The 12,879-nt window shown below is 41.9% G+C and overlaps 1 protein-coding gene across 1 annotated transcript; it reads left to right on the plus strand.

The window, feature by feature from the left end:
* Window positions 1-1,043: 1,043 nt before the first annotated feature.
* On the plus strand, window positions 1,044-3,017 carry LOC103708527 (vacuolar iron transporter homolog 2-like). Its single transcript, XM_008793485.6, has one exon. It carries the CDS (start codon window positions 1,505-1,507, stop codon window positions 2,210-2,212), a length of 708 nt encoding a protein of 235 aa, XP_008791707.4. The 5' UTR covers window positions 1,044-1,504; the 3' UTR covers window positions 2,213-3,017.
* Window positions 3,018-12,879: the final 9,862 nt, after the last annotated feature.

Here is a 12,879-nt window from a genome sequence, read left to right on the forward strand (position 1 = left end):
TTAAATGGGGGGCTCAATAACCTCTTCTCACCGAGGCGCCTTTTGAAGGGCAAACCCGTGAGGGGTGGAATGGGTGGTTCCACCCGGGGCGCCGTCAAAGCGCGGACCCCCGGGAGCGGTCACGATCCCCGATCCCCAAAGCGGACAATACCTCGGTGAGGACGCGGTCGCTTTCCCTGCTCGGCTGGTGTGTGGGCTGTGCTGGTGACGGGGTGCAAATCCCGCATCAGATGGCGCTAGAAGGAGGGTCTGGCCCTCCGCCTATCCAGCAAGGAGCCGACCCGGGCACAGGACCTTCCCGCTGGGGGGGCTGTGTTACGAGGGGTTCCCCGAATTTAGTCCCACATCGGCTAATCAGCGGAAAGGTCTGTGCCTTAAATGGGGGGCTCAATAACCTCTTCTCACCGAGGCGCCTTTTGAAGGGCAAACCCGTGAGGGGTGGAATGGGTGGTTCCACCCGGGGCGCCGTCAAAGCGCGGACCCCCGGGAACGGTCACGATCCCCGATCCCCAAAGCGGACAATACCTCGGTGAGGACGCGGTCGCTTTTCCTGCTCGACTGGTGTGTGGGCTGTGCTGGTGACGGGGTGCAAATCCCGCATCAATACCTATTCTACATTACAAAAAGAAGAGATAATTGTATCCTACACATCATGCGGGTTATATGCTAGTGAACAAATGAAATTTTGCTTGTGCAATGCAAGTACGCAATTTCCTTATAGAGTGAAAAGAAAATAAAATAAAAAATACAGAAATACCTGATATTGAAGATGTCTAGAAGATTTTTCTTATTTTTTGGACCACGATAAACCTTAGTGGTTTCATAAGACAAGAATTTTTGGAGATGTCTAGCCATATGAAAATATTTGAACTCTATTTATGAGCGCATCATCAAGGAAACTTTGTTTTGGAATAATTTTTTTTCAAAGAAAAAGCAGAAAGTCAAAGATATGCCTTAACCTCAAGTACTACAATGGCATAGAATATATATATACACACATATATACGTATATATAATCTACTAACGAGATCCATGCTAAGAGACGTGCCCATAGAGAACAATAGTAAAAGAAGTAATCATTAAATTAGTGCCCATTAAGTTTGCCAAAAAACGTAGTGTCCATGTTGCATAGGTCTCTAACTGTTTGTTGTTCTTCGTTCGAGAAGTCACTCTCTTCGCGTGGCGACCGCATGCCATGCCTTTTTTTTAAGTGCTCCATTTCATTTCAGTGGTTCCATCCGAATCTCTTCCCCGTCCACACTAAACTTTGTTGGCCACTAGACTAGATGAATAAAACTACTGGATCCAAAAGCAGTTTCCTGACGCTCTCCATTCCCGAAAAAAAGATAGCCAGCCCCAGAAAACCGCTGGCTATTTATTACGGGATTCTGTCTTCCCGAGTGTTTAGTTATATATAGCTAAGGCGTGTGGCCTCCACACTCCACACCAGCAACAGGCAATCTTGAACTCTCCTCTGTCCTCCTCTCTTTCTATTCCTGCAGCCATGTCATTTTGTCCCAGCTCCCACATCCATGCAACCCCCTCCACACCTCCTCCGAATCCCCAGCATGATCCCTGCACCCAAATCGCCCTTCCATCCCAACTCCATGACCCTGAATCCGACCAAAAACCTGTTCCCATAGATTACTCGGCTCGATCCCAGTGGCTCCGTGCCGCCGTCCTCGGTGCCAACGACGGCCTTGTCTCGGTGGCCTCGCTGATGATCGGCGTAGGGGCCGTGAACCAGACTGCCAAGGCGATGCTCGTCTCGGGCCTCGCCGGCCTCGTCGCAGGTGCATGCAGCATGGCCATCGGCGAGTTCGTCTCCGTCTACGCTCAATACGACATCGAGGTGGCCCAGATGGAGCGGGCGAGCCTGGAGAGCAGCGAAAGCAGGGACAAGGAGAAGGAGAGCTTGCCGAGCCCTGTGATGGCTGCCGGGGCCTCGGCGCTGGCCTTCGCGGTTGGAGCCCTGCTGCCTTTGTTGGGAGGAGGGTTTATAAGGTCGTGGGGTGTAAGAGTTGGGGTGGTGTGTGCTGTGAGTAGCCTGGGGCTGGCAGGGTTCGGCGTGGCAGGGGCAGTCATCGGTGGAGCCAATGTTTCCAAGTCCGCGCTGAGGGTGCTGGTTGGGGGATGGTTGGCTATGGCCCTCACCTATGGAGTTCTTAGACTCTTTGGGCTTGTTTTCAAGATGCATGTCTCCTCAACTTAGGTTGCTTTTTGCTCAAGGAATTTAGATTCCCATATATGCTTGGCCAAGTTTATATTCTTAGGTTTGATTCTCCTAGAAGTGGATGGGGGAAAGCTGTACTTGAATGTTGGCATCTTTTGTTAGCTTTTTTTAGATGGAGGTGTATTCTGTTTTGCATCTATACTTTCATTTGTATAATTAACTGGGGTTTGTTATGGATGCATTGTTCGGCACAGTCTTCATTTGATTAGGTCCTCCCACAACAACAATTAATACTTCTTTTAGGTATATGCTGTGTCAACTAGAGCAATGTCCACTAACCAAGATAGCCACTTCTTGTTTGTGCCTATTATATATTATAAAGCAAACCAAATTTTCTACGAGTGAGGACAAAGAGCCTTTCATTTTTTGTTTAAAAGCATAGAAAATTTGAGGCCTCAAAATCTCTGATCATATAAGCAACATTTGCTTTCCAATTCCATGTTTGATATTTAGTTTGTTACAGGTCATCTTCATAAATATCAGCAAATTATATATCCCTATATATCTTTCTCTATTGAGGGAAGAAAAACTTGGAATCATGAGGTCTCATGGTCGCTCGATCTCAATCTTATTAACTAACGTAAATAATCAGAAATAAATATATGCAATGGTCAATCTTTGTTTGAATAGTTATTGCCATAGCAGGGAAGTATTATGCTTCAAGATCATAATAGCTAGGGTACTAATTAATTATCATGTTCTTAGTATAAGATGCCTGAAGATGTACTCCACAAGATGGATTGCTTGATGGCATGCATGTTGATGCAAAATTTGCGAATCTGCACCCATGCCACCTTCGTAGCAAACTTTTTGTGATTGATAATAATAGGGCAGATATCCTTATCAGAAAACCATTAAAAGGAGCATCACGGAGATACAAAAATGGGGAGCAAAGTTGCTCATTCAACTTATCTAGGAATCTCCGTTAAAAAGTACTACAGATCATAAGAAGAGGATTAATGAGGAGCAATCCGTGAAGCCAACGCAAAGTTGTACTTTTCATGCATGGTTCATACCTATAACAGATGGCTGCCATTAACTAGCGCTACAATATATATAATAGGCTATATCTTTCCCGTTAATGTCTACATTTGCGAATTTACATACATTTCAAGAGACCAACTTCAATCTAGTAACAAGATCGAGTGATAATCGTGCCATTAAGTTAATTGAAAATGAAGGCACTTTAGTGTTCTTCAATTTTCCCAAGAGATATAACAGGCATACTGAAGAAATCATCAATTAGATAACTCAGCAACATTGCTATTATGCTCAAAAAGAATTGTATGTCAAACAGATTGCTGTCATGCTTAAAAAGAATTCACTTTTTCGGTGTATGATTCATCATGAAGCCAAATTCACTTTTTAATTTGATGAACCATTCAAATGCCACAACATGACCTTTTGGCCAGTATAGCTGATATAATCCATGTTGCAGTAAGAGATTGTTTGGTAGCTTGAGAAAGAACGACTTGCAAGCGAGAATCATGCAATATATTGTTCTACAGGCAAGATTTTTTTAATGTTTTGCCACCTGCAAGTCCTTTAACCGGTATATAGGGAGTTGAAACCGGGACTTAATTGGCGCAAAACAACGACTATTGATCAAATTAGCCATGATTGGAATTACGAACCATTGCTCAAAGGATTGTTGGAAATTGATTTGCATTTCAACGATTACCCGGGTCACATTCGCTCCTGGGCCCAAAAAATTTATATCCTACACAGCATGCACTATGTGGTCGGACACATTGACAATCACAGCCACTCGGTCTTGTAGCAATTCACTAAAGTTAGCGCGCCATGAATGAAGTCTATGAATAAAGTTAGCACTGTTGCCTGCCAATGGCTCATGCAGCATGGGGCATAATCCGTGCTTGGGTCCAGAATATGTTCTATTTGAAGTGCGAGGTGATCTCATGACTCCTTGAGCCTTGGTTGGCAAGTGCCCAACTGCACGCAGATTAAATAAAAATACAATTCATTAATTGTAAACAACTGGAATCGAGATTGTAGGCGAGCTTGCTCATTTATAGACCACAATAATGACGGTTGCAAAGTGTTTGCATTTACTTTCAGTGGGAAATCAATGGTAATGGAATGACACCAGTATTGGCAGCTTTGTTCTAAAGCCATTCACTAGCTAGGTTTAGATTATTTCAAAGCGTATGACGAGTATGGGCTATTGTTGGCTACTTTGCGTCCAAAAATGCCTTCGTTTTAATGCTTTGCCTACCCAAGGCATGGCCTAGTGCACACCCCGAGGCAAACTTATTTACAGGTGACAGTAGAGTTGCTTTATATCACATCCTACCTAGTTAAAATTATTTACAAAATAATTCCAGTAGAAAAGGTCGAGGAGGTTACGGAGATGGCAAGAGATGTGAAACAGGGACGTAGCATTCTGCTACGATTTTTATAATTTATTTATTTATTTATTAATTTTTGACCAAAGTATTCTGTTCCAGCCAACTTGGCCTCCATCTCAAAGTGGTTTAGGTGCACTTGTACCACTCAACCACTACAGAAATAATGCTTTCTTTGTCCTTCATCCCTCCCCCACCCCTGAAAATGATAAACCAGCTACGTACATTACCCTAGCTTATATCACATACTTTTAATTAATATTACCAACAAGAAGTTAGTTTCCATCTAATCTACAGACACCGCTCTATTTACCTAATAATTCCTTCAAAGCTTACCATATAGAAACCATGACGGGTTGATCAAGATACCTAACTTTACCGGCGACGGTTCAAATAAAATCATGAGTGAATAAGATAACGAGAGATTCAGTCGACTTCGTGAACCTTGTTAGCAAAAACTCTTGCCCTATTATAGCACTTATCTAACACTAACAAATTAATAATAAAGTTTACCAAAAAAAACCTAGCAACCAATTACGGCATCTACCCAGACCACTAAAGCCATTCATACATAATCAATTGGCACTATAAGCAACTCACATGATCGTCTATCAAAAATAAACTCACATGGTGAACTCACAAAGTCAAGGGATGTTCACATCAACATGCTCACATCTCCATTCACCAAAAAAATAAAAAATGAAAAACATGCTCGCATTTCCATGCAAGTGATTCAAGAGGCACAGAAAAATATTGTGGGCGGCGTGGCCGTGAGCGACACGCTTCCATTTTCCTATTTTCTTTTACCCTCGTTCGCGTGCTGACCACACGCCTTGCCTTTGTTTATTTCGGCTGAATCCAGCTCGGAGGAGGCACCTTTTGTTGGATCTAGGCAATGACGCCAACTTTTAATTTCCAAACCACTCCCAAGTTCTGACCTCGACTTCTCTATTACACCTTTAACAAACAAAAAAAAGTCCTCGAAAACCATCCCTTACCTCATCTTTTTATCTTTCTTGTTAAATAAGAAAGAAATTTCTAATCTGTTTAGCCAGAGGCAACTAAAACTTTTTCTTTTCTTTTCCTTTTTACTTTTTTTGTGATAATACTATCATGACGCTGATAAATAATGAAACTGGGGGCGTGTCCTCCACGCTCCTCTTTCTAGTCTCTTCATTTCCTATCCCAGCTTCTTTCATCCCCGGCGCTGGGACTTGCACATCGCGAGTCCCAAGAGGAGGAGCCGGCTTTCTGGCTTTGAGCTACTCTGAGGCAAGTAACATAAACTTCTGCATATATCCTCGTCTCAAATGGTGATGCATGCACTGCCGAATGGTCATTAGACATTGTCCTACCATCTAATTAATTACCTCTTCTCCAACCCAATGCTTAAACCGCATTTGGCAATTATTGGTGACGCTGGTTTGATAAATTCCATTTTCTTAAATTAGCCACGGTTTAGAAATGTTGCTTTCTAAAGGAAGGTGGATACTACCATCGGGCTCGGGCTCTCATTTGATAGAATATAGAAGGTGATATATAGCTCTTGCTTCCTCTATGCTTGTTCTCATTCTCCTATGCCTCATGTAGCAGAGGAGAGGAGAGAAAAAGAAAGGGAAAGAGTGAAGAAAAGAGAACTTTCTACCCGAGAAGAGAGGATAAACTAGGAGAAAAGAACCTCAAAATCCATCTACTTTTCGAGAGTATAACAGTAGGCTACCTCTTCTTTCAATTTCTTCTCTTCTTTTCGTCTTTTTTCCGGTAGGGTAAACCCCGATTACAATTTTAAGAAAACAAACCAAAAGTATTAGCATTAACGAGGTAGTTGAGGTGAGAGGAAAAATTCCAAAATGACTTGATGTAAGGAATGAGCAAGGGTTCTAATGTCCCTCAATGATGATGGCTGGAAAAAAGAGATGATAACTCCTCTCCTGTCCTCATTAAACTTCTAAACAAACATGAGTTCTGTCTGCTCCTCTGCTAACCAAACAAGGGATTCTTATTTTTTATCGTCCTCTTTCTCTTATCTTCTCTCCAATTTTCTCAATCCAAATAATGTTAACGAAAAGTTGAGTCAAGAAGACCTCCCCTACATTTCTTGCAAAAATAAGAAAAAAGGGACCGTCTTTAGCTTTGTTACCACAAAGAATAACTAATAAACTTAATGTGGTTTGGTGTTTCTTTTCGGCTTAGTCGTTAGTCTTCCACTTCCAATTCAAACGTTATCCTTTCAACAAGACTTTTTGCAGTGCAATTTCTGCCATCTTATCTCTCAAAAAATAGTGAACTTGCAGCTTGACTATCACAGAAGCCAACATGCAGAATATGAGTCATAGTAACGTGTTTTCTTCACCAGATTATGTTCTATCTCATAAAGCATCATATTGTGGTGAAAATTCAACAACCGACATTGCGAGAGCACCAGATAGTTCATTAAAAGGTGTCAGGAAATCCTCGACGCACATGAAGCTTGAAGGGAACCATGTGAAAGAGCGGCATGCAATGGAAAAGAACCTTGTTATGGTGAAAAAAGAGTGGATGAAGGTGAAGGAAGAGATGGGATATGCAAAGGAGTGTGGAGAATATCTCTGTGAAACGTTAATGGAGACTGATAAAAAATTAGAAGAGATGCTTGTGGAGCTTGACCGGGCTGACAAGCATGTTCGAGATTTAGTGGCATTGAGCCATGTAAATTTTTGAAAGAGTAACCTACATTGTATCCTGAATGTCAGGCAGAATGATCGATGCTTGAATAAAAGTTCAATTCCAGCTTGGATGACTTTATTTGCATTAGGATTTTTTTTGTTTGTGATATCAAGGATTATTATGGTTAATCGTAAGATTTTCAGCACACTTGCATGCGCATTGGAATTTTACATGAGTTTCAAGTTGATATATTTTGAATCTCGTGGCTGTTTATTTTCTTTGACCAGGACGAGTCAGAATAGCTTTCCTAGCCTGACCAAAGAAACACATGCACCTCTGAAGTCTGAACACATGAAATCCATATGTTTCCACCTTCATGAACTTTTTCTAAATTCTATAATAGAAAACCTCAATCAAGATCATAAGCTTTCTCAAACTCATCTTTGGACATTTCTCTCACGCGCTAGCTCCACCATTTACAATCCATGGGAACTTCTTCTGCATAGACAGAAGAAATGAGAACGTAACAATCTTGAATTATAACCCATCAATTCCCTGATCATCAATCATGTGCCTCTGAAGGTCTAGGGAGAACTGTTTGTCTACTTTTTCTTTGGTCTCTAATAAGCTTCGATTCCTTCGAACCTTTTCCGCGGCCGCGCGTGCCAAGAAAAGCTAAGTGCCATTACTAGCGAACTTGGATAGCCGCAGGATCTACGTCAGTTTCCGACTTACCTCGGTTCCATGGAAAGGAATTACTCCCAATCTGATAGCTATTAGCCTACCGGCGTGCTGATACCACAGTCCCATGCATCCAGGGGATTTATCTGAGGAAGAATTTTTCGCTTTGCCCTTCTGTAGAAGCTGATCCAAGGTTGTAAGGCCGGTGTTATTCCATTATAAATTTATATCGGACTTTTTTTTTTCTTTTTGGTAAATCAGCGGCTCACACACAACATGTGCGAGTAGAGCCCGAAGAGCCAGCCAGCAAAATACAATGCAAGGAAGATAAAATAGAAATATGGTTCTTCTATATAAAGCCTCCGGAGTGATGAGCCGCATATGATGCCATCCAACCCGCCGCACTGTTGGCCTATCTGAATATATGAGTTACCCGAAAAGCGTTGTATTCGTCAAGTAGCCGAGGAATATCGTGAAGTAGCCGCATCCTCCTGGTACACTACAAGAAAATTCATCTTTACCGACGCTTTTTATAATCTTTACCGACGCTTATAAGCGTCGGCTAAAGTTCCCGCGACGCAAATAGAAGCGTCACAAAAGCGTTGCCGATATCGGAGTGGCAAAAGTTTTTGCCGACGCTAATAGAAAGCGTCGGCAAAAACAGGTATTTCCCGACGCTCATAAAAGCGTCGGCACAAACAGAATCGCCGACGCTTTAAAGTGTCGGCAAATGTATTTTTAATGCGTCGGCGTAGGCTTCAAGTTTACCGACGCCTTAAAGCGTCGGCGTAGGGCGTCCCACAATTTTTATTTACCAACGCTTTAAAGCGTCGGAATTACTATTTTTTTTAAAAAAATAAAAATACGAATGTAAATTATAAAAGCCCCAGAAAACTTGACTGGAATATGAGACCAAGAATCAATCTAAAAATCTGAGTATATGCCTGAGGGACATGACAGCAGCTGCCAAGGAGACACCTGAAATTGAGTTGAAGTTGGGCAGTTGGGAGAGAACAAAGTGCAGTGAGGCGAAGTTACTTTGCAGTATAAACAAAAATCTGGCTTTCAAACAATGTTGAGATGAACAGAAATCAAGAGAGAATTACATCTTAAAGTAGATTCTTGTATCAGCTAAGAGTAAGAGATCAGCAAGGGAGAATACTCACATGCTCCCATCTTCCCTTCCAAGAAGCTTGATGGGAGTTCCGGATCTCGGTGGAAACAAGCATTTTGCAGGCAGCTCATCCCGACCAAGTATCCGCCCAGGCCACCACGATCCATTCCGACGGCGGACCCAAACCAGTCCTCCAGCTGACGCATCGATCCCGTTCAAACACCCATCTTGATCACTGCCCATCTCTAAATCCAAATCCACGAGAAACAATCAGAAGAAAACGATCAAGGATCACCACTCTTCCCTCTTGGTGGCATTGGGCTTCCAACAACAAAGAAAGATCTCACCCTTCCACCTACCCGAAAAGATCAAGAAAATAAAAAGACAAAATAATAGTAAGCGAAATATCAGGTCTTCTCAAGTATTTCTTCAAGCCTGTATAAAATATTCTTGAGAGGAACAGAGGATTAAAGAAAAAGAAAAATAAAAGGAAAAACCCCAGGAACAAATATAACTAGTGAAAATAACCATTTTATGAAAAAGAACTATGATGGCGAAATCTTTCTGGAAGGAAAATGCGCATTGAAATCTCGTCTATAATTAGGAAAAATACTAAAAAAAGAAACTGTTCATCAGAGAACGGGGAAGAGGAAGGGGAAGAGAGCGATAAGAAACCAAGAAATCTACCTTCAGATGGAGACGGGGAGGTCCCGACGGAGAGGGAGGAGCAGCGACTCGTATGAGCGATTGAGGTAGAAGGGGAAGAGAGAGAAGGAAGTAGAGGGGAAAAGAAAACCTAGAGTGCTTGAAGAAATTTATCTCAAGAAAGGCAGAAAGGGAGAAATTTATCTCAAGAAGATCATAGGTGAACTTGGCCGGCATCTCGTACACATAAACCCTAACCACCGACAGCCCCGACCACGGATCCGTCGGATTCCCATAAAGCCTCCCTGTTCCTTCCCCCAGATCTTGTCATCGAGCGCTTTTACCGCGGCTCCGCCCGCGTCGGCCGCGACGGAGGAAGATCCGGCGGAGACAGGGCGCCGGGAGGTCAGGAACTTCTCGAGAGAGGCGACGAAGGAGTAGAAGAAGAAGATGGAGGCGAGCACGAGGAGGGAGAGGGTGGCGACGAGGAACGAGGGAGAGGAGGAAGAATCCTGGCTGGCTGCCGACGACAACCCACACCACACATTATTAATATGTACGGTTCATCGCCGGAGAGGAGGAAGGAGGAGGGGAAGGGCCCGCATGTTCTACCACGACGCTAATTAGCGTCGTCTATGGCCGACGCTTTTACAAAGCGTCGGCATATGTTGGGGCTGAACGGAAAATTGCCGACGCTTGTAAAAAGTATCGGCAAAAAAGGGTCGGTAAAACCCCATTTTCTTGTAGTGGTAGCACTCTCATAACCCTGAATATCGGACTTTTCTTCATGGTTATGTATACCATTTTGTGTGAATTAAATTTTTGTTTAATATTACAAGTTATGATTATTTTTTTTGGTAGAAAAATTAGAACTGTTATATTGACTCTGCTAAATTTTTTTTTAAGGAAAAAAAAGAGTAGGAAACAATGGAAGAATAACAATATTATTGTCCTAATCAGTGCTCATTTAATCAATTTTTCTTGCCCTACATTTTTAAAAAAATTGATTAAAAATTTTGAGTTTCGAAAAGTTCTTCACATCTTAAAACAATAAGAATGCCAAATAAGTGTTGTTATTCTGTGTCCTGGCGTTCCGTGGAGCTGACAGGATGGGTAAGTTTTTATGATATTTTAACCATAAAAATATTTATGAAAGTATGAAGATTATTGATTTTCATAAATAGGAGTGGGCTCGTGACTCTTATACTCCCTCTTTTTATTTTTCTTAGTACCAGAAAACAAATTTATTGGTACTCTCCTTCGTTTGCTTCTCTTTCTATCTTAATTGCGTTAATTATACTCCCTTTTTTCTAGTATAACGAAAATTTGCGTTGCACAAAAAAAAGTCCGGCTACAAGCATTAATCATAACGGCCGTTATTTTAAACCTTCCCCTGATGTACGCGACTGCACCTAGTTTTTCGTCCCCATGGGGGATGCATGCAACCTTTCGAACTGCCGGTTTATAATAAATACCAGGCCCCTCGGACGCGTGGCCTCCACGCTCCATTCTCATCCCCAAGCCTCTCTCCTCCATGTCTGGGTCCTCTTCGCTCTTTCGTCCTCGCAGCCCCCTCCCAACCACCTCCTCAGCAAAAGCCTCGCACCCAAATCACACTGCAAGAAAAACTTTATTTTCCCTGACACTTTTTAAAGTCTGTACCAGCATTTATAAGCATATATAATTTTGGCACCGGAAAAGCATCTAGGTGAGGCCGTGAGGGTGAAATTTTTTTTTAACTAATGCTTTTGCTTTTGAAAAGCCTCGACAATAACGAAAGCTTTGCTCACGGTTCATTTATTAATTTTTTAAACAAATTACAATAGAAAGCATATTACAATATATGTCTAATTTATATGATCATATTTTTTTTACAATAGAAATAATACAGAAAATATATTTATAAATTATAAATTAAAAATTATAGTAGAAATAATACAGAAAGTATATCACGGCCGCAGTAGCTTCTTTGCAATCTTCGACGACGCAGTTCTTTTCTTGGTCTACATCTTCGTCCTTTTCGAATCCATCAAATGCTAGCTCTCGGAAAACCCAGCTGCTAATAAGATTAAAACCCATTTTTGCTGCCAGCTCGATAAATATAATTTATTTGTTATTTTATATTATTTATTTTTTTTATGTTAAATGTTAACCTCTTTGAGAGGCATAAAACGTAGAAATTGACCAAAATTTCAGCACCCCATACCTCAGCTTGGAGCCTATAGTTCTTAAGAAGCCTCTGGAAGGATCACAAAAAAAGCCATATTCACACAAGGAGCCTCGTTGTTGCCGATGCTCCTGAGAGAAGGGAACAAAGAAGCGTTGATCACCGACTCCCCGAATGGGCCTCCCCGTTCTCCGGCGAGAAGGAAACAAAGAAACTTCTTGCATGGTTTATTTTAGCGCTCATTATAGTCGCCAACTCGAATATATCATGGTATTTGTTACTTACAATTAATTTTCTAAATCTGGGAAAGCAAATCTTCATCAGACTTTTAATCTTGTGACTAGGGATGGCAATCGGGTCGGGTTATAAACGAGTCGGGTCACATGCAGATCGGGTCAGAAAACCGTAAATCTGAACCCGATCTATTTATTAAACAGGTCAGAAATTACAATCTGAACCTGACCTGTTTATTAAACAGGTAACCCGACCCGACTCGTTTAACCTGTTTAATAAACAGATAACTTGTTTACCCAACCCGACCCGATCTGTTTAACCTGTTTGCCCAACCTGATCCGTTAAAACTGTTTAGACCTGTTTAACCTGCCCAACCCAACCTGTTTAACCTGCCCCAACCCGACCTGTTTAGACGCGTTTAACCTGTTTAACCCGTTTAACCTGTTTAGATATGTTTAACCTGCCCAATAGTTAAACGGGTTAAACGGTTTAAACGGGTCAGACATCTAAAATCCGTATCCGACCCAATTAATAAACATGTTAAACGGGTCGACCTGTTTACGACCCGAACCTGTTTAGGCCAAACCCAAACCTATTTATGGCGGGTCGAATTGGCGGGTTGGATCATATTTTGCCACCCCTACTTGTGACTTGTCTCTAAACATTACACTCATGATTGTAAAGCTTCTCATTTGGCAAATGATGGTCAGCTTTGACATGCATCACGTTTGTGTGATATGGAGTTCAGTATCTTGAAATCTCGTTGATGCTATTTCTTAAAAAACATGCTACC

This window comes from Phoenix dactylifera, chromosome 3 (assembly GCF_051530095.1).
Source record: "Phoenix dactylifera cultivar Ajwa chromosome 3, Ajwa_hap1_PhDact_Kaust_v1.1, whole genome shotgun sequence".
Lineage (NCBI taxonomy): Eukaryota > Viridiplantae > Streptophyta > Magnoliopsida > Arecales > Arecaceae > Phoenix > Phoenix dactylifera.

Bases quoted from the DNA above. Each gene is read 5' to 3' on its own strand.
- LOC103708527 (XM_008793485.6), top strand. From the start codon at position 1,505: ATGTCATTTTGTCCCAGCTCCCACATCCATGCAACCCCCTCCACACCT.